The 23,050-nt window shown below is 40.3% G+C and overlaps 1 protein-coding gene across 9 annotated transcripts in view; it reads right to left on the bottom strand.

Moving 5' to 3' along the window:
• SERGEF (secretion regulating guanine nucleotide exchange factor) overlaps nt 1-22,903 on the bottom strand; it is a 137,599-nt gene extending 114,696 nt beyond the window's left edge. For 6 of the 9 annotated variants that reach the window (XR_013774584.1, XM_079308444.1, XM_079308448.1 and 3 more), the window contains exons 1-8: nt 22,794-22,873; nt 21,339-21,477; nt 20,499-20,654; nt 19,226-19,320; nt 18,062-18,122; nt 16,857-16,970; nt 16,500-16,562; nt 13,140-13,298 (exon numbers count right to left, since the gene is read on the bottom strand). Coding sequence is in view for 8 of the 9 variants with exons in the window: in XM_079308444.1 (XP_079164570.1) it covers nt 13,140-13,298; nt 16,500-16,562; nt 16,857-16,970; nt 18,062-18,122; nt 19,226-19,320; nt 20,499-20,654; nt 21,339-21,477; nt 22,794-22,817 (811 nt within the window). In the remaining variant the exon portion in view is untranslated. Of the gene's footprint in view, nt 1-13,139; nt 13,299-16,499; nt 16,563-16,856; nt 16,971-18,061; nt 18,123-19,225; nt 19,321-20,498; nt 20,655-21,338; nt 21,478-22,793 lie in introns of all 9 variants that reach the window. The other 3 variants (XM_079308445.1, XM_079308447.1, XM_079308449.1) reach the window with 3 other exon arrangements.
• Between the last annotated feature and the right edge of the window lie 147 nt (nt 22,904-23,050).

The raw sequence follows: 23,050 nt of genomic DNA, 5'->3' as shown, positions 1-23,050 counted from the left end.
GCTGTCCTTCAGAAAATCACTGATGTCCTTGACCCATTCTGAGAAACTTCCTCATCTACCTATAAACCCCTATAAGCCCCTGTGAAGGGCAACTTAACAGAAAAACATTCATCCCTACATCCTTAATTTCTTCTTAACTGAAGACAGCTTTAATTCATCAGTTGGGAAACAGGCATCACCACACCTGCAGCCTAACACCTGTACCTGTGCATGGTCTCAGTGCAAAACAGAATTGTCTGTCCTGAAAAAGGTTTAAATGGCCCCCTGATCCTTTTAACACAGGAGTTCAGCATACCAGATCTGAATGAGAGCTCCTTCAACAACAATTTACACCAAGAAACTTTGTACCCAAACAGTTTTCTCCCCACTAGGCTACATTCATTCACTGTGTTTGAACTAACTGGGAAACAGAAGGTAAACCAAGACAAGGAATTGATCAGGCTGAAAAACAACCTTGGGAAATAGGAGCTTGGCTACAGCAAATACTGCCAAAGGCAGTATTGTATTAAGTCAATTTAATATTCCATATGATAGGCTAGACATAACTTGCCATTTCCATGACATGCTAAATTTGTCATGCACATGACCAAGAGATCCATCTTTACCAGCACTTTGGACATCTTTAAACATCTAAACAGCTTTGACTTCCATTCAGCAAAAAACAGTCACACTCTTCTTTTTTTGCTTCCATAGTTACACCAAGTCATGTCTCAAGATGGGCAATGCTCTGTTACCAGGACTATTCACATACTTAACAGCATGCTTCACTGCTTTGAAAGACTGAAAAATAACTTTGAATGTGGCAAATTCCAGATGCCTTGAAGTCTTGTCTCTGGTTCAGGATTTAGATGGGATACTGGCCATTTTCCTCTTAGAGGAGAGACTGGAAATATGAAGGACTACACAATGCTCTGAATAAACCAGAGGAAAAACTAAAGTGCAACAATTTAAATGCACTTGAATTTGCACTTATACTGCTAGTATCAAACAGATATATCATCTTAGCTGAATAAAGGAAATAGGGAGACATCATGAAATCCATGTAATCATGAAACAAAGCTGAGGAAGGGGGCTGGAGGCAAGGGTGGGATCTTAAAACACTTATCAGACTTTGCATTCATCCTGCAAGGTGAGAAAATTCCCTCCTTATTTCCCTCTACTCATGATTAGAGAGTCATGACTGCCTCACCAGCTGTGCCTCTGGCTTATTTTAAATTCAAACTATGATACATATCTCACTTTTAGACTTTTAATAGCAATGCCTTAAAATGCAGATTGCTGGCCAAATTTAGTTACATGATTAAAAACAAATCTAACTCATCTCTACCCAGCAAACAGAACTGCTGCATTCAAGGTTCAATAGAGGACTTAACTCTTCAACTAAAAACAAAGTCCTAACGAAAGGCAGGGGGAAAAAAAGAAAATTTAAGCAAAATTTGGTGATGTCTCCAAAAAAGCAAGATGCATAAAACATTAACCAACTATGGAAAACTATCTGCAAATGCATCATAGTATACCATAGGGTTTTTGTTCAGTACTTCTGCAAATAAATTCTGCACTATGCTACTACAGCAGTATGAGTCATACACTTTTACTGACATTCTATATTTGTATCTCCATGCCCTTCTGCACTGTTATATGCTTACTTCCATACAGGCTTCTCTAACCTGGAATTTCCTTCCTTCTGCAGCTGAGCATCTCTTCCTCTAACATTCCCCAGAAAACTGAAAAGACATGCAGTTCTTTCTGAACACCATTTGGGAAAAACAGCACCCTTGAACTATCATAATATGCTGCATGTACTTTTATTTGTTTCCAATTATTTTCTTGGGTCTGATTTACTAATCTTTTGTCTGTAAAAGGACTGCTTAGATGTTTATCCCCTTTGAGGCAAGGTCCAGGTCCTGTTTCATTAGACTTAACACAGTACAATGCTACAGAAAATCTGATTCAGAGATTACAAATTACAACACAGGGATGTTTTCTAAATCATTTTATGAAAAGCAGTCCTTCTAGCTGCAATGTTGCAATCATTTGTGAATCTGCCTAATTTGGAGAAGGCGAGATTCTGCTACTCTCAATATCCCATTGCCATCTGAGCCTCAGAAGGAACAGGCATGTGTCTACAAGAGATAAACAAAGAGAAGGTAATTAAGTTCCCAGTGCTAATATTTGCCTTGTCAAAAGACTCAAGGGCATGCTGTGGAAAGGCAGACACAGAAAAAGCAAAAGAAATTCTCTGGAATGGCAGCCTAAAGGAGAACTGGGCTTTCTCATTGTTGTCCACAAGCTGCATTCCCAATAATCATAGACCAGTTGCACAACAGATATCACTAGATAACAACTAGATAACAAGCCTCAGACATGCATGATTCTGAAGAGTCAAAATGTCTACAAAGAAACAGAAAGCATTACAGATATAAAGTGTTTGAAGAGCAGTCCTTGGATTTGCTAAGTGGCTTGAACTTCCTCAGTCACTCCAGGAGCAGCCGAGTTCTACATTCAGCCGAGTTCAGCCCTAACTATGTGCTGTTCTTCAGAAATAAAGTACAAAGAAGAGAACAGTGCCACAAACCCAACAATGGCACCTCCAGAGCCTCCCAGGAGATCACCCGCCTTGTTCAGAGGCAGAATCATTAAAAGAGCAACTACAATTGACTAAGACAGAGTGGGCTGTGCACCTCAAATAATGAGCAGCGTTCCCGCTGACAGGAGGAACAAAACAGTCTAAAAGAGGATGGGAAGGAAAATTCATACCCTTTGAAGTCAAGAGATGAATAATGAGCAATAAGGTGATATATTCTCTCTGGAATATCATCCCAATTTCTCCCTCCACCCACAAGAAAGTTTAAGAGTTGGGCAAGGGGGTGGAGGAAGAAATGAAAGCACAACACAAGATTTCACCTGGGTATGGCAAGATGCTTAACACCAAGGAGACTGCAGGGAGAGAGTGGACAAAGATGTACATGGTTGCATAATGGTGAAAGCATCAAATGCCACTAATGCCCTGGAAAAAAAAAAAAAAAAAAAAAAAGCCATGTTTTACAAAGGAACACTAGCAGAGTTCCCTTTGACTCCTGACTTCTTGTGTCTATGCCTCTTAACATTGTGAGACGTTTTCAGCATTTCAGAGCTACAGGCACAGAGCATGGGGCAAGTCCAAAAATTTAGACACATTTTAGAAATATTAGCAATGAATGCAATGTAAGTCTATCCTGTAAAAGAATGTGAATTTCCCAGCCAGGAGGGAATGATGCTAGTGAGATTTACTTCTGATGCTTAGCCAGAAGAGCAATAGCTGTCCACAATTACCTTTATATAGCTACAACACCTGTATCAGTTTGCAGTGCCAGCAAATGTGTGTTTAAGGTTAACCTAAGTGTGTATATGAGCAGGGTTGTAAGTATTGACGTGCTATGCAGCCTGTTACTAAGAGAGGCTTAGGTTTTAAAGTGAGAGAGGAGAGAAATAAGAGAACTTTTCTCATTAGGAGTAAGAAGGGGACACCAATGAAGAAAATGAAAAGCTCCTGTTTTTTCAATACCTTCTTTTCTCTGATGTTACAATAGATATTGATCAAAAGAAGCAGTACCCTTCTATTCATGCTTCACACAATACAATGACATAGGGCAGCTTCTAAAGAAACCATGAGTTTTCTCCTGTGCTAAAAGAGGTTTTCATGAACTTTGTTTGAACACTGCTCTGGTGAATTAGAGGAATTTTAAATAACTGCCCAGATTTTTAAATCACACACAGCAGAAATTTAATGTTTTTCAACTATCAGTTTTACCTGTGTGCACAGCCACAGTATTTTGGGTTTTTTTGGCGTTCTGTGCTCTGCTTATTGTGGCAAAGTGAACAAGCAAGAGGAGACAAACAAGATTTAACACCCTTCTTTGTACTGTGTGACTTGTCAGGATGATTCTTCAACCTACATGAACATGTAGTAATCCACACTGCCACCCTTTCATTGTGTCCACAGCCTGACCTTCACTTCTGGATGTTTTAGTGTCCATTTACTCCTCAATGAACAGCTTAGGCTCCAGGCAGCTGTGTCATTAGCAAGCACAAGCCTGAAATGTGTGTACAGGCAAATTCCTCAAAATATGCATCAGCTACAAGATCCAAAATTCAAGAGGAGAAATGCCAAACTGATTTCCAGTTTGCTTTCTATTTTGGGGTGGAAAGGACAAGCAGGAAAACATACTCCTAAAGGAGTTTCTGTATGTATATTTTGGGCAGCTTTGTAAAGGTAAATTTTTGAAAATTCTAGAAAAGATTTCCTATATTCATGATAAAAAGATCTTATCAAAACTGACATGAAACACTGTCCCTGAATAGATCTTTGACTACACAGTGGTTTTTAGATTTTTTTCTTTTAGCTAGATACTGAGTACAACAGAGAATGAGTCACCTGAGGAAATCCCACCCCTCCTAGTGTTTCTCTCCTGCATGAATCAGATGCTAATGCCTCCTATTCATCTAGGTCTTTGTCCCCCCAAAAATAAACCATTGTGATTGTTTTATTATTGCATACTGTGTGCCCCATAATACTGGATAGAGAAGAAAGCAGACATGAACCACACAGGTTCTTAAATCCAGCAGAACATCCCAGAATCTAAAGTGTATCCTAAGCAACACAGAAAATGTAACTCCCCTTCATCTGCAGAGTTCAATCTCAGCTGTTTGGGATCCATACAGAATATATGGAGCAACACTAAGATACAATTAAGTCCAAATAGGAACTACAAAAAAAGGGAGTTCACCCTCAGTTTCAACTACCACACCACAAACTGTGGTTCCTCACAACTGGAATACTGTAAAGAATAAAAGCCACACACTCTTGGCAGATCTCATCATACTACCCAAGTATCAGAGCCATTCTACAAGACTACAGACTTGCTACTGAAAATTTACATCTGTTGACATAGCTCATGTATCCTACATCAAATTGTTTATTTCAAAATTACTTCAAGGTAATCATGAAAGGAACAATCTAGGTAGGCATTATGGATATTTTTCCTGTTTGTCTAGGTTTTTAAAAAAAAAAAAAAAGTTCCTGAGAAGTACTGTTTTTCAGAAGTACTCAACTGCCACTAACCTCTCAAAAAGTCCACTACCTATGTTTGAATAGTAATACTCATTAGTGAGCATTAAATCTGAATAATTAATTACAAAACAGGAAATGTCATTAAAAGATTATGAAAACAAGTATTTAATGGCCTTAAAATGCTAAAAGGTTAAATAAGATCAATGCACTTACATAGATCATGCACACAGCTGCTTTCAGAAGCTGAGCTTAGAAATGCTTAGCTTGGTATATACATAACTTAAAATGAAGTTATTTGAAAATGCAGTAGCCACTTCACAAAAGCCAATAAGACTAAGAAAGCAGAGTACATATATCTTGCTCTTGGCAATTTGTTACCATGCACATTAATTCAACTATCAGGTAATGACTGGTTCCAGCTTCTTATTCCATATAAAGTGAGTGCAAAGCACTTCTGCCTTACTAAGGATTCCAACTGTTTGTCTGAGGCCATGTTATATCCACTTTGCATAACTGCAGAAATGCTGAAGGGCAAATTCTCACTACTTCTTGTGTGCTTCACATCAATTCTCTACACTAAGAACTTTGAGATGCCAAAATTTTAATCAATCCCATCATCCTTTTACTACATGCAAATGAGATCATATGGTTTGGTAACACCCACAGTGAAATTGTAAATGTTTTTGCCCCCCTCTCAGATCTCCCAGCTGGAAGAGGGTGCAGGGATGAACCCCCCAACCCAGTCTTCCAGTCCATGCTCTTTTTGCTGGATAACAGGTCAGATACAGAAGCATCATCATGGAAAGCTGCTAGGACCCACAGCATATTAAAGCCTCAAAGCTGAATTAAAGGCTGAGAGGCAAAAAGGAGGTGAGTTACCTAGTGTCTGGCTCAGTCTGCCGTATCAACAACCAAACAGTGGTCTTGTGAGTTCCACATTTAGATCTCACTCTTGTGAGTTCCACATCTGGATCCTTCTCTATTAATACCTATGAATATGGAACTTGAAGGCAGCTTATGACAGAAGTTAAGAAACAGTGAATTTTCCTCTTGCCTTTACCTTTGCTTCTTTTCAGCTTCAAATAGGTGAATTGAAGACACTCAAGTACAATCTGAATTATTTCAGCATGGTTCAGGAGAAAGGGTTTGACATATAACAAAGCACAAATAGTCAGACAGAAGAGCAGGTGGCTTAGATAGTGCCAGCAGTTCCAGCTGCAAGTAGTCAGAAGAACTAGAAAGACAGACACACTTATGGCCAAACAATTCTTCATTTAAGGAAATTTGTATGAGCTTTGTACCCTGGTTTCACAATAATTGTGAGAGGAGGTGCCTTCAAAGCAATTAACATCAGCAGCATTGCAAGAATTTAATTTGCTTTAAGAGAAAAAGAATAAGAAAAAATAAACCCCCAAGGAATAGCTCAGAGCCAACAAGGTGTCCTTCTCAGCCCACAAAACTAAAGCTCCTCTTGCACAGTTGCTCTTGTGCTGGAGGATACTGAAAACAGAACAAACACCATGTTTACAGATATCCTGCACACAAACACATACTTATTAATGTATCTGACCTTGTTTATTACATTTGCTAAATAGATGGGTAGCCATAAACTGCAGCAATCCAACCACAGAAACCAAAGGAAAAAAATAGGAAAACTAAAGTAATGAATTCCTTATCTCACCCACTAATTACTTGAACAAAATCTACACCAGATCCACATTTTAAAGTTACAGTTTTTCTGAACACTTTATTTAGAGATGAAAATTCTGTCAAATTTAAACAGTTATATTATTTAAATCCACAACAATCACTACTCCCACTAGTAAAAGAGAATATGAAACACACACACACACACAAAAAAAAACAAAGGGAGGGGGGAATTCAATATATTAGTCCCTCTTTCCACAGTGGCCTGAAGCCCAAGAACATAATGCTGAATGAAGACTGAGTCATTTTCCAAACTCCTTCAATCATGGAGTACTTAGTAAAATACATCTGGACAGGACTAAGCAAGTATGAATCACAGAACCAGAGAAGCATTAAAGTTGGAAGAGAATTCTAAGATCATCAGGTCCAAAGCCATGTTCACTAAAACATGCCCTCAAGTCCCCTATCCAAGGCTTTTGAATACTTCCTGGGATGGTGACTACAGCACTCCCCTGGACAGCCTGCTGAGGAAGCCATAGCCAGAAGATCCAGGACAGATCCATGTAATGTCACAGCTCACAAAGGGAATTTCAAATATTGAGGTAAGTTTCTTTGTCCCTAATGCCAATGACTGATGTTTCTATTTTACAATGAGTGCCTTCACTGAAACTTAGTGACAGTTTAGCATCTTCCTGACACCTTGCTTTTCACACAGAAATTACATATGATGGCATGCACAGCTATTTGCTGCACAAGTGGAAGTTCCTAGCAACAAGGATAGGTAAAAGAGGGCTGGTGACTGAAGAAACAGCTCAATTACTCAGAAGATGATGTTGGGAAGATTCTGTGACAAATCTTTGCATATGAACAACTCTCAACGCTTGATAAAAACCTTTCAGAATGTACCTTCAGTTCCCATTGGAGCCAATCAAAACCATGTAGAAGTAACTCCCAGCAGGGAACAGCATGAATAGGAGTGTAGAATTACAGAGCAAACACACAGACACACACACTCTTAATTTATTAAGTTTAAAAATAAAGCCAAATAATGATGCCATCCCATGAAGCCAAAGAAAATGCCAAAATCTTCTAAGTATTCACAGCTATCTAGAATAAAACTTTAAAACAATCAAGTAAAACAATCAAACAAGTAAGTTGAAACATCAGTGAGATGAATGTGTGACTGAACGAGGAGACAGCTCTGAAGACAATACAGAAAACAAGGCAATTTCCATATGCAGCTAGAGTCTTTTAATCCTGTTATTGCACACTAAATTTCCCACAGTTACCAGTGTTCATTTCTGAATTTTGGACCCCAAGCTTGTGCATTTCTTTCTCTCCTCTTGCCATGCCCTACACTTTATAATCAAATGCAGGAACTTGAAGATAGGCTCTGAAGCTTCAAAATTGACCCCTGAGGCAGGTGGACAAAGGCTTTTCTTTTTTGAACATTCATTTCTCAAACTCAAGTGCTGCTTCAAAGAAGTTCAAGGTACCTATCAATTTGGAGGTTTTGATTAAGCTATTTTTTAGTGTTTTTCACCTGTATTCCCAAAACCCAGCATCCTTCCAATTATATACAGCTACCTCATGTAGGGCTCCAGTTTCAAACTTTCAGCTGCTGTGTCTAAATAGAGCCAAGCATTAAAACAATATATATATATATATATACACATGTACACAAATCAGTATTTGCTATCCTAGGGAGCTGGTGAAAAATTCAAGGTAGAAAAAGTCTGCTTTCCAGAGGAAGGCTGCAGAGCCTGGATTCAAGAGCAAACTGGAAAGGACCTCTAGTGGGCTGAGGCTGTGCTGCTCGGGTGGCAGACACATCCTTCCCCTCCAACTCCCTGCAGCTGCACAAGCTGCCAGCAAAGCCCAACAGCTTTACCTTGTGACTGCCATCAGAAAAGGCACCTAGAAGTGCAACTACAGCCAGTGTCAAAGACTGAAATGCTAAAGGTTAATGACTCAAACAAGATCATTAGAAATATTCTCTCCTTCTGCTCTCGGTGCTTGGAGGGACACACTGTCATTTGCTTCAGAGAGAACACAAGATGGTTTCTATTTTAATGTGTAGGTCACTAACATGTCAGAGCCCTTCAGAGTGGTTATATGTGGCCTAAATGACACGATATCAAGGGACATTCAAAGATGCACAAATTCAGATGCACATTTGGAATGAGGATTTGGAACATTATTCAGACTATGTCACAGCATTTTGTTCTTCCAACACTTTTTAGCTGTAGGCAGTTTTGCACAGGCAGCAGAAACTCAATTTTAGCTGCAGTTTTGAAGTAACTTTCTGAGTGAAAGAGCTTGGAATTCTTCATCTGAGCTCAAACAAAGCATAACTTCATGTGACACTATGTGACAAATAAGATTAGGGAATGTATTCAGGAGAATACACAGATAATAAACCAGGTCAAATTAACGAAGGTTATTTATTAAACATCCCAGTTAAAAAAGAAAATATATTGTTTTGAATGGAAGTTGATGATTCACCTCTAAGTTATTTAAATACCTCTATTGCTATATTTAGGTTTGCCTTCAAGTCAGACTGCTTCCACCATTCCCCAAAGTAGACTAATTTACATCTTCAACATTACAGGCCACAGCTTAGGTCTGTTTTAAATGACCTAAGCAATAACCTCTCTTTCAGCAGTTACCCTCAAAGTGTTACATTAATTTGAGAGGGACCACAAATTAAAGCTGACATTGTTATGGAGAGCAATGCAAGACAGTTGCTCATTATTCAAAACTAATATCACTTATGCTGCAGTGGTGCTCCTTGTGCCATTAAGCAGTCCTGGATGGGAAGCAAACCCTGTACAGAGTTGTCTGAAAAGAACAGAACTTGTACTTGGAGTCCAAGGCCACAAGAATGCACCTGATTCTGTCCTTTACATGGAGCAGCAACAACACTGCCCTGCCATCAATGAAAAGCATTCCTGAGAACACTTGACACAAGCATTCACACAGAAAATAGAAAATAAACCAAAGACACCAGCAAGTTCATATCTCATCACCAGAGATCTCATCAAAGAGAAACCAGGGCTTCTCAACCTTCATGTTCTCAGACCAACCATCATCAGCAAGGACCACCTCTACAATGAGAATAATGTAACTTATTTTGATAGGGTACTGGTGATGCCATTAAAACTAACTGTGCTTCCCTCCTCTGTAGGAAGCAGTAATCAAGGCAGGAAAAGAAAGCACTCATCTGTCTCAAAGGGTTCAATGAGTTATTTTACAGTAAGAGTGTGTACAGTGGAAATAGCCCCAAAAGATACCTCTGTAATAAAAAGAGTAAGGAATTGAAGCTGATGAGGATGAGTTAAAGGTAAGGACTAAAAACACAATGTCTCATGAAAACATTCCTTAACACCTTTAAGTCAAGGAATGAATTTCTCAGAAATTAATTGAATCCAAACTGCTTTATGATATAAACAACTGCAAATGAAAAAAGAGTTGATTAAACTCTAAAAAGAAATTACAGGAAACCTTTGCTGAATGAGGCAGAACATAAGATATGAAAGCAATGCAGGTATTAAAGTGATTTCAGGTGCAATTAAAATCCCTTATAAAGAGAGAGTAGGGAAGAAATTAAAATGAGTTAGGTATTTTGCTTTATGTTACAGTACCAAATTTTGCCAGCAGCAAGAAGGAAAAACAAAGCAAGTCTTAAAACAGGCCAGCTTACATAAGAAGGAAAGACAGAAGACAAAAATATTTATGCTGTGTTCCTTTTTTCTGATAACAAACTTGATAACTTGCTTGGACTCACTTTAAAATTGTCAAACCACTGCAACCATGAAACTGGCAACTATTCCTCCAAATGGTTGCTTTTAAAATCACCACTCTCTCATTTACTTTTCACTCTTCTGTTAGTTCTGCAACCAAGCACTGCTCACCTGGCAGATAAAGATCAAAATGTCATTTTGAAATGGCAGAATTTGTGAATCTATTATGCATTGTGCCCAGTGTTTATCCACCCAGTTCCATCCTGTGTCTTTCCAATGTGAAGAGTTTTAGTTACTGTCAAGACAGCTGCAATAACAAGTTCTTTATTATTACTACTCTGACCAGGAATAACGTTCTGGAAAAAAGTTCAAAACAGAACTCAAAGTATTTGTAACAGCTTTTTAAAATTTAACTACCTTCTGTGGAAAACACTACATGAGACTTCAGATACAGTAACAAACTTTAAACTACTACATTTTAAATCATGGTGAGATTATTAATTTGAAAAAACTTACTCATTATTTCATGCAGCAAAAATCCTTATACACTGCAATGTCTTTCCAAAATATGTTTTCATCATCCACAATGAGCAGAGAAGCATCACACTACAATATCCCTTCCTTCCATTTTTCTGTGTCCAAAAATCATTCTATTTTGCCTCCTTTCCACTAACTTACTCCCTAGAGTAAAGCAAACAGGAAATGTTTGTATCAGTATCTCTAAAGTGAAGTGCACACAGCCCTAGGTATTCATAAGACAATCCACGGGAGGACAGGATGAAAATCACATATAAATATTTTAATTTATTAATAATTTATTACGTTTTAATTATTTATGCTAATAAAGTACTGGTTTAAGTAGTGTTTATCTTGTCCTTTGTAAAAGTTCTATTGTATATATTTCATAATTTGCCTATTACAGCATTATATGTCTGTAATTTATAAATAAGTAAGTATAAATATCTTGGGGGCTGGATGCTCAGAAGAAACTACTGATCCATAGTTTGGGAATCACTGGTTTATGACTTCAGCACCAGGAAACTGAATCATTATTTTCTTCTTTGCTCAGAGGACGTAAAAACACTGGTAAAAATACTGGTAGAAAAAACTGCATGTAGGGGACAGTTTTCAAGTGGGCTGCATCTCTCAGTTATTCAGCTGCAAGTTTAATACAGCAAATGATTTTCCAGAAAGAGTTAAGTGCTTTAGCTCACATTAAATCTAGTAGCTGAACAACCCTTGATATTCCCACAGGATCCTGACTGGTGTCTGGAGGCTGCCAAAGGCCATTCAGAATCTGATCCTAGATGATTTAGGTTCAGGTCTATTGCTCTTCAAAGAGATTTAAAGTTCTAAATACATAAAATATAGTTTCAGCAATAACTTGTGCCACTGCATCACTTGGCCAGTTTTCTAATGCAGATGCAGAAGGTCAGACTGTTTTTATATAAATACTTTTTAAATATTCACCAGCAAAACACCCCTGCTAGTCACTTGACACACTTCTTTTTGTTGTACAAAAACACCTACTGAAATATTCCATGTCCATAATACCCACAGATAAGCATCAAGTAACTGAAACATTGAAGTTACTAAAACTCGGTGGAAATTTTATTTAGTGGGTATGCTCTATTAAGAAATAGTGAAGGAAAGCAAAACAAGTTGTCAAGATTCCCTGCTTAAAAATCAGGTTATCCTGACTAATGGTTTCTTTCTGCTATTTCTGTTCCAGTGAGGATAACATCGAGCACTTAAATCAAGAGCAACAGATTTTGATACAAATTCTTTTACTCCATCTGAAAAGTTTCCAAGCAGCTCATAGCACTGATTGCAGCTTTGAAATTTTCAGTATAGAATGCTCTAAAAATCAGAGTTCAGGCATTTCTTATAAACAACTAAAAGAGCAGCTGATACAGATTTTTTACACACTTCTCTCACATACTTTGATGTCAAACAATGAATGCTATGAAACAGAAAACAACCAATTTGTTTTTCCCATCACACATGACAGCTCTGGCTGTTCCTTCTCCTCTATGGAAGACTTCCACCCTCTAGTTAGCCTTAACTCTGGCACCACACACTGTGCAAGAGGAGAAGCAAAGAACACAAACACCACAAAACAGCTTCAGATGCCTGTCTTGTCTTTCCATCTCATCTACCTTTCCCTCCTGCCTTTGTGTTTCACACTCAAATGAGCTTCATCAGATCAGCCATCCCTTTACACATGAATATCACTGTTGCATAACCTTCCTCTCATATCCTCCCAGGTAAGGATCTAACCCTACAGCCCTCCACACTGTCCTCATCACAAAGATTCCCAGGGAAGTACAACTTCAACATGAAATCTGCTTTCATTTTCATCTTCAGGGAATGCTCTTCAAGTGTGATGATGCCTCTTTTTACCTGTCTTTCCCAAATATTTTCTGGGTTTGACCACAAACACACACTTAAGCCAGCTTATTTTAGTTCACTGATTTTCTTTTGAATATATTATTTTCTTCACACTTAATGCCCTACTGAAAGAACAGCCAAAGGATTTCTGGCCTCATCATTTTTCAAGAGACAACTGAACTTGGGTGAAACTGCAACAGTGTGTGTCCAGCCACTATCAGTGAGAAAGAACACTGCTTGCCTGCACCAAACACAACTTACAATTTACTGTTTGGGTGCCATATGTTACTGTTTTGTAAATATCCTACCTGTCTGTGCCACCAGATGTGTCCAGCCACTCCAAACTGCTCCAATCTTTTCCTGTGAGAAACACTGAGTGTCAATCTTCTTGGGCTCAGCAAGAAAGATGTCTCTGCTCACCAGCTGCCCATGTTTGTTGCTGCCCCAGACATACAAGTGTCCTTCATCTGCAACAGACAGAGAAGTAAAATCTGTTTAAAGGCATATAGGTCTAATACCAACAGATTCAGGCTCTGTCTCAGTTCAGTGATACTGAGGAAAGAACATTTTATTCAATTTGTGTTCTCACTGTATGCTTTCTCCTACAATTCTTTACCATTGTAACTGGGATATCAGAAATATTTGCAAGGGCCTTAACAACACAACCTATTTTCTGAGGGCTACACAGACTCCCTGAAGCAACAAGAGCTTTCAGGTCAAACTCCCTAGATGTTTATAACAAAGACTAATTTTTATTAAAAATCTAACGACAGTAGTCAACTTCTCTGAGTGAAAGAGAATCAAAGTATCTTGGAGACATTCACTGAGCAGTCCCTCTCTGTCTACCCTGTCCTTGCAGACCAGCTATTATTTCCACTCCAAAGGTTTGGTTACATCCAGTAAATAACTTTCTGGACTGCAGCAAATAATTCAAAGCCTGGCTGGCTGCTTCTGCTCTGCTTTACAGTCTCCCAGCCTCTCTACAAGAGCTAGACTCCCAGCTCTGCTCATACCAATTCTGCCTCCTTCAGCTTGAGCAAATTCAGTAAATCCCCCAAAGCAGGGACAGTCCAGTGCTCCTTGACTCACCTTGCACAGTCACTTCCTAAAGGAATTAGACATGCAGCTATGAACACAGTACTAAAGCAGGCAGAACTCATCACAAGGCAAAATTAAAATACTATCGTGCCTCAAAATGACACCAGACAACACCTGAGAGACTTCTGTAAGTGGTCACTTGCCTTCCACACCTCTTTTCTAAAACAAGCATTTGTTCAAATGCACACTCCAGGGTTCCAACCACAGGGATAAATCTTGTTACAGGTACACCCCCAGTACTTAATATCAATGTAAGCTGGACAGCCTACCAAACAATGGACACTGACACAGTGACTGCTCAGGTGAATCCTTCTGCAGACATGACACATCATTAGTTCCATCTTTCCAGGACAAAACCACTCCCCCCAGGTCCTAGGCCTCCACAGTTAAAAAAAAAAGTCCACAAAAAACACTTTAAAAACACATGAGCTCTTAGACCTCCCTGAAGTCTTTGCCAGCCTGCACAAGCTGGAAGAAATAAAGAAATTAATGAATTAAGAAATAAATCTTGCACACATGATCTGGTATGTTATTGTGGGCCCAGGAAGACTGGAAACTACCCAAGTTCCAACATGGAACTTTTTGGAGCACACATCTGCAACACTCAAGGCATCAGGATGTCTCAGGTCAGCACTGAACTCAATACAACCACCATGGCAGAAGCAAATCTTTCAGAGCAAAATGGGAAAAAAAAAGAGTAGAACTTAGGCTACAGGATATTTAATAACCTCAGTTTGGTAACAGCAACACAAAGAATAAGCCAGGAAAATCCCACTACATTACTGCTGGTGAAAAACTGGCAAGGAATGGGAGTGGGGGGAAAAGCCAGTACTGACAGTCATCTGCAGATTTTCCTTTCAAGCAATTGTTTTGTTCAAACATTGGAATTCTCCAATAAAATTGATAAACTCATTCTCAGCATGAAGTACACACACCTTCTGGAGGGAAAACAAAACAAAACAAAAAAGACAACAGAAACACAACAAAGAAAAACACTGTGGCTATTCATGTTCCAAACTAACATGCACTGCCTCTGTCACCTCCCTTTACAGGAGGTGTATTTGCTTTGTCCTGAGAAAAGTCACATGCTTAAGTAGCTTGAGTGAAAAAAATTTAGACACTTAGAACCATATTCTCACCCCTGGAGGGTTCAGGCCAATTTGGATACCAGTAGACTCTACCATTCTTTTTTCCCATTTATGTTTGTAAAAACCCACATCAACAGTTGTGTCCCAAACCTGCCTGGCTGCAGGTACTTGATATCCCACCAGCAGGTGACTCATGGAACAGAGGCAAAGAAAACAGCATCACAGTGCAAGGCATTCCTAGAAAATAAGCACCATTTAAATATTATATCCTGCAGTAATATCTTTATTATATCAAGCATCCTTAAAATACAAAATATTTTAAGCAATAACTATCTTGCAGGATGAAGGGCAGCAACAGCATCACATTATAAAATCCTTTGGCACTTACTTTGTCAAACTTGGTCCCCCTGCTGCCAAATAGATTGCACTCTTAAATAAAAAGCAAAAGCATGAAAGAAAAATCTGCTCACTGTCTAAACAGAGAGTGCCAATTATCTAAAGTAGATTTTATTTGTTCTTACAGTTTGTCTTCACTAATCTTGCATACACTTTGCATCTCTGAATTCAATATAATTTACATCTTGGAACATCTCCCCATACAACTAAATCTCTGTAGATCTGGATAAGCAAATACTCCAGTGCTCCTTTAATGATGACAGAGGTACCAGATGGCTGCAGATTTGCTAAGAACTTGTTCCTGTGAAGTTTGGCAAAGACTTGTCTTCATAAGGTTCAATATATTTTACACACTTCAAAACTGTAAGATTACAGCATGAAAGCTTTTCTGTTTCCCCTTCTCCCAGTCTGCCAAAATAAAAAGAAATCTTTATTAGACTTTCATTAGTGGATACTCAGTACTCCAGCATGGGAGCACTGCCTAAGGATCAAAGAACAAATGGCAGATATTATAGAAGTGCCTAACCAATTAAAGCAACTTCCAACTCTTCAAATAAGCTTTGTGCTCTTACACCACAGATCTGCACACTGTCACAGCAGAGCCCAAGACACCTCAGACAGCTCCAGGCCTTCCCACACTCTGCACTGCCCCAGACAGAGGCATCAGCTCACACTGCTTCTGCTGCCTGTCCTGGGACAATGCCCTCTTCTCCATGAGCAAAGTGTTGCACTGGTTCCAGCAGTAACCAGTCACCCAAAAGGGCATCCTGCTGCAGCTCCAGAGATGTACAAATAATTTCAGGGTTTCTGGCCATTAAGAGCCCAGACCCTGAATTACATTAAGGGCTAAAGTCACACCTGACCCCAAGAAAAATACACAAAATTCAGAGAACTCAAAACATGAATCCAGCTCTTAAAACAAAAAGAAAGTTCTCAGAGTGCAAAACTGTTACAAGACAATTACCAGCACTAACTAGGCCAGATCAAATTTCACCAGCTTTACCAAAACTGACAACATTTCAAAATGTTCACAGAAACCTCTGAAGGGTGAGATGAGGATTTTCACCTCTGTACCTGAAGTCCTACCTGTGAGGGACACTGAATGATAGGAGCCTGCAACAACTGTCTTCACCTTTACATCTTCCAGGCCTAGAAAAAAATGTAATCACATCAAATTTCTACAGCAGGTATTAATTCACACACAAACATGCAAACAAGTGCAACAGGATGGTGATAACTTTTAGAACAAAAGGCTCTACCTTTGGGCCACAGACATGGCAGGACTCTCACTTTCCCACAGATCATCATTTTCTGTGACCATTCTATCATTCAGGTACTCGTATTTACAATACCATGTGGCTTTATAAAAAGCAAGATGTGTATCACTACAAATTATATTTCTGCTCTATCCACCCACACAAGGGAAGCAGGGTCCTGGATTACCTGCCACTTCACAGGGCTCCTTTGCTGTCAAGAACTGAGGGAGAGCTTTTCCTTGGCTTGCACGCTTTGCCCGAGATGCCATCCCAGTTCCCCACTGCAGCACCAAACCTCTGTCTTTTCAGAGTAAACACAAATAAAAGAGATTAAAGCACATCAACCACCAACAAAAACCACTTCCCATGTTCATGAACAGTCACTCATTCAAGTCATTTTCACCGATTCAAATTACACTTCAAAAGTGTAACTTTAAAAGATCTTTATGTCCAAAAACATTCAGATAACCCTGGTGAAGTCAACAAGCAACAAACAGCTGAAGTCCCAGTAGACAGGTAAGAAAACTAAGAAGGTGGGAAGCTATTGGAGACTCAGTAACAGAAATCTCGTGGTTGCAGTACCCCAGGAATGGATATCAAGCTCTTGCACTTCCTCTTCCCTCCCTTGATGCCAATTTGTTTGTGCAGTGCAGCACAGGGATATTTCAATTCCCACTATTCATACAAGCACCAGAAATCTCATCATTCTTCCAAGCACCTTCAGCTCCACTACCTGGAATCCATACTAAAGTCCGTGCAAAACTAAACCAAATACAAGAGCAGATAGAGTTTGCTTTTCCTCAGTTTTCACACAACCATGCCAAAAGGAAGGGTTTGATTTCTAGTGTTACACCATGAACCACCTCAAAGTCCTAATAACAGCAGGAGAAATATTCTGTTTCATTCTTGTGATTTTACAGGTGTCAATTTCAATTAGATCATTTAAAAAGCCACTGTATATGTGCAGCTCCATTTTGAAGTCTCTTAAGTTATTTTGCATACTATAATGAGTTCAAATCCTAAATTACTTTCATTGATCAGGAACCCTTTTTCCTGAAAAACCTCCTTTTATGTTTTGTTTCAGAATAAGAAAAAATCAGTATGTTTTCCATCCATCAGCAAATTAACTTTTTAATAAACCATCACTCTGAATTATTGAAAAAGCTTTTCCCCATGATTTTCCAGAAAGATGGCTCTAGAATGTTCAGTATTCATATTAATTTGTCCCAAAATCTTACAGTCCATGACTTTAAGGTATATTTTCCCTGTGATATTTAAAATAAATAGTAGATTAGATAAATTTCATCCTCTTTTCCTCCCTCTCTTCCTCCAAGCCATTAAAATCCCATTTCATTTGTTACAGAAAAGATGTTAAAATTCTGACATACTTACCTGTAGCAGCAAGGGCATGTCTCAGACCTGCAGCAACATTCACCACCTTCTCTTTGAGAGACTATGTAAATAACAGAAAATTATAATTAGGTTGCTTTTTGTATTTAGTGCCTCTTAAAAAAAAAAAAAAAAGGCCCAAGAGAAGTGGAACACTACAAATATAGTGCTCTCAATTCCAGCCTGCATGTCCCAGTGTATATCAACATTTTGGTGGGAACATCTTCAAGAAATAAAAAATAAATCAACAAAGCAACTGGATGCACAGTGCTGTGACAATAAATAAAAAAACCACAGTCAAAATACTCACATGGAAGAAGAAACTTTGGTGACACATACATGTTTATTTCTTAATTTTAAATCAGTGATCCTCAAGATTTACACCAAAATCTCCACAGTAAATACTGGTGATAGTACTGCCTATGGTGCATTAAACTGTTCAGTCTTGCCAAGGTACTGATGAAATTTTGTTTTCCACTGGAGAAAAACCTAAATCTTTCCTTCCACAGCAACAGATCTCAGCAATCATGTGGAAGATTCCCCCTTCTGTTACCTCCCATTCCGTCTTGCCCTCATAGGGTTATGAAAACCCTCTGGATATCTATCCTTGGGGGAAAAACAGCAGGTACATTTAAAACAGGTGGCATCAAGCCCAAGAATTTAAAGGATACCAACCAAAAGAGTAAATACCTCACAGAATTAATTGAGGAAATGAAAATTTGTTTGGTGAGGGCATGAGAGAGATTCACATCAGCACTGTCAATACTACCAAATTTTAAGGCTTCATACTGCAGTGGATGCTCTCTGGAAACATCAAGGGCACAGAAACTTCAGTGAACTAACTCCTGCTCACTAGAGGTCACCTAAGGGATTGGCTGCCCTCCTTCTCCAACAAAGGAATATCTGGCATGAATCATGATGCTAAATAATTTCTTGCCTGAGAAGTGAAAGATTCAACTTTCTGTTAGAAGTGAGAAACTTCATATAGCAAGAAAAGCAGCCTTAGCCTTTCAATTCACCTCTGGGCCTTTACTTTGCAAGCTTATCTGTAGCAGATAAGCACTATAAAAAATTAGTGGAAGAGTCTGGCTTACAGCCCATTGAGGTCAGATGACCTCTGTAGGCTGCTGGAAGCAATATAAAGCACACCACCTTCTAAATCTTTACCTCAATCTTTTGTGGAATCAAGCATGAGCTTGAAATGTGAGGAAGTCCCAGTTGTCCAAAAGAGTTTGACCCACAGGACAGCACTAGGCCAGATCCTGAAAAAATAAAATAAAATAAAACCACGAAGTGTTAAAGCAGGATTAGCAAATGCCTGAGCAATAGCAGTGTAACATTATAACAAGCACAATAACACAACCAAACAGCTCAAGAAATGACCTGACATGTCCCATTACAAAGCCCCCAAGGCCAAAGGCTCCTGGTCTTACACACCATGTCCACTAAAGGTCTCAGGCTCACTGGGACACAAGGAACAGAGAGTGATTTACTTCCAAGGCAAATAGCTTCAAACCTGTGAGTGCCAGCACATAGAATCACAGAACAGGTTGGGTTGAGAGGGACCTAAGGATCACCCAGTTCCATCCCTGTGCCATGGGCAGGGACACCTCCCACTAGACCATGTAGCTCAGAGCCCCATTCAACCTGGCCTTGAACACTGCCAGGGATGGGGCATGCACAGCTTCTCAGGAAACCTGTGCCAGTGCCTCACCTCCCTCCCAGGAAAGAGATTCTTCCTAATAACTAAAATAAACCTGTCCCTTGTCAGTTTAAAGCCTTCACCCTTTGTCCTATCACTACAAGCCCTTGTAAAAAGTTCCTCTGCAGCTTTCCTGTGGCTGCTTTAAGGTCACTCCTATCACAGATGTCCCAGGGCAGGTGCAGCCTTTATTTTATGCTGGGGCTGTGCTGCTTTGTGGCCACATGCACCAAACAATACAAGGCAGCATAATTACAGGGGTGGTAGTTCCTTTGCTAAACCTGTATCTGATGTGCAAAATACAGAAAACCATGGCATCAGGTATGACATTTTTAATCAAAGTAAGTGGTACCTTACTATTCATTCAGCTCCACTGATGTCAGAGGGATTTCTCATGTGGATGAGACTACTCAAGTACTACTAAGATTGATTATGGATGGCACAATTGGGTACTTGATAATGAGCTGCAAACAAGTTCTGAATCCATTACTCTTAGAGAATGTTTGAATGTGATCATCAGTAGCATTTGCTATAAAGTGGAAGCCATCTTTCATGTATGTCATGTTTCAGAGAATGGTTAAATCCTGAATTCATTGCTAAACCAAATCCCATATAAGGTTAAGAGAATTTGTCCAGGGTTAGGACCTCCTCCAAGCTGAACAGCCCCAACTCTCTCAGCCTTTCCTCACAGGAGAGGTGCTCCATCCCTCTGATCAGCTGTTAGAGAAAAAGATTTACCTACTAATATGATTGTAAAATCCCAGCCACATGCAACTTGTTTCACACAAAAGCCAGACAGGGCAGTGCACAAAGTAAAATGCAGCACATCCTCTGTGTGATTCAATCCCAGCTGCCCATCTTTGTTGTGGCCACATACAAAGAGTTGTCCTGTACCTGGAAGAAAAGAAAAAAAACAAAACAAAACAAATTGCCTTCCACTTCACAGACTAAAAAGAGAAAACTACATCTGTGAGATCCTGTGACAAACAAGGACAGTGATTGTGTGTCACTTCAGGCACAGCAATCAAGGAAAAGTTAACAGAAACAATTGTTTCTGATGCATCAGAAATATCTCTGAATAACTGCAGCTGTGGAGAGCTGGGTCTGTCAAGGGAGACAATCCATATGGTGAGACATGCACCTCTCACACTAAGATGCTTTTTTAATCATGTTCACATCTGTCTGCATTCCTTCTTCAGCATAATTAGCTGTGGCATACAGCACAACCTTTCAAGGGCCAGATGTTATGTCCTGCTCCTTAGCCTAACACTTCTTAAAATTGAATAACCTCTGACTCCTCCTTCCCACCCCCAATCCTCAATACAGAAAATCTGGCTTCTCTGTATGAAAGAAACAGCTGAGGAAACAGTCCTCACACACACAATATATGAGCAATTGGAATTTCCCTAATTTCCCCAAATATTGAGTTAACTGGGAGGAGAGGAAGCTGTTTTGCAGCTAAGGATTGTACTTGCTTGGAAACAGCAGCCACAGAGAGGTGGCAGCACTCAACCAACAGGGAAACAGAAAAGAAAGTCATTAAAAGTCAAACACCCCGTGCAAGAGCAGTGTTTTTACCAGTGGTAACTGCAGAATGTCCCCCTCCTCCAGCAATGCTTGTAATGTCTTGACATTTGCAGGAAACATCTTTCAGGGCCTCAGGAACCAGCACATCCTCTTTATGACCAAGACCAAGTTGCCCATAGCTGTTTGCACCCTTCAAATGCACACAGAAAAATAACACATTTTTTTGAAAGCTCACAAAAGAAGCATACATATGCTCCCAAGGACAAACAAGCATATTTGGGATATGTCACTGGATAATGTGCTCCTAAAAATCCCCTGATATGAATAGAAGATTCCCAGGATTACAGACCAAGACTGTCCTAACTTTGCTGCCATTAAGGGTGTCTGTGCAGCCCCACTATTTCAAAAATCACTCTGAAATACAACCTGTAAAAACTTCAACTGTGGACCAACAGCTAATAAGGAGGTAAATCTTTCTACCAAGATGATTACCACATGTTGAATTTTAATGGCAATGTTTCCCACTTATCACTAAGGCCTTATTCATGCTGCTGCTTTCTTGCAGGCTACCTCCAAAATGAGAACAGAAAGACTTTTTTTTAGAACCTAAACAAGTAAATCAGAAACATTTTTGCTTCATTAACTATTTTAAATTAAAGAGGTCCAGTGAAAATACACCAATTATAGGTAGTTTATATTTATAGGTACAAAACTATAGCTACTGAACACACCATGGAAAGCAGCAATTATCAACATGGTAACAAGTCAGGGAATTTCATCGTCAATTTCAGCTCCGTGTCCAACAGTTCAAGCTTCATTCATGAAAAAAGGGGATACCACAACCTTGCCTATCCCACACAGTGGGCAGAGGGAGGCTTCACACCCACAATGATCCCAACTGGTGATCCCCAACAAATACCTCACCTGTGCACCCATCTGCTCTCAATTTATCCTCCACCCCGCCGAAAGAGGCAGCACCTGGTGAATGCTAAAAGGCTGCATTCAGCGATAAACATTCTGTACCTACAGAAACAGCGGCACTGCTCACAGCACCCCAGCCCCGAGCCCACAGGTGGGCGAGATGTCGGCAGCGGAGCTGCACAGGCACACCAAGCTACTGTCTGTCAGCCACTGCTGCTAACACCCGCCTTACAGCACGGTACTACCCAGCGAGCGCAATTCCTTCCCAAAGATGGGTCACGACCTCCCGTTTCTGCCTGTAACTCGCAATCAATTTCCAAGCCTTCAACCCCAGGCAAGCCGCGATGAGCAGCAGAAGGGACGCGAGGGGCTAGCACTGCAGCCCGGGCCCCGCGGAGCACACGGGGCTGGGATGCCCCTTCCCGGCTCTGCGCCCACCGCGACAAGCCGCGCTGTTGTTTCCCTGCGGGGCGGGGGCACGGCGGCCGCAGCATCCCGGCAGGGCGAGCAGGGCCCCGCCGCCCTCCCTCCCTCCCTCCCTCCCCCCGTGCCGTGCCAAGCCGTGCCGTGCCCAGGCCCACTCACCCAGGCGAACAGCTGGGGCTCCATGGCATGGGGCCGGCGGCTCCCGGCGCTTCCCGCCGCCCGCGGGCCGGGCAGGAAGGGGCGGGCCCGGGGCGGGATCACGGGCGGGCCCGGGCCGCGCCTCCGCCGGGCCGCGGAAGGCGAATGGGCGCTTCGTGCTTTGCTGGGAAAACCCACCGATGCCAGAGGTGCATGGCCAAAAAAAGGAGGCAGAGGAGTCATTTATCCGAATTAAGGGAGAGAAGCCACCGTGGCAC

The sequence above is a fragment of the Erithacus rubecula genome, assembly GCF_903797595.1.
Source record: "Erithacus rubecula genome assembly, chromosome: 6".
Taxonomy (NCBI): Eukaryota; Metazoa; Chordata; class Aves; order Passeriformes; family Muscicapidae; genus Erithacus; species Erithacus rubecula.
The sequence above is the reverse complement of the archived record's forward strand: the minus strand, read 5'-3'. Positions and strand labels throughout refer to the sequence as shown.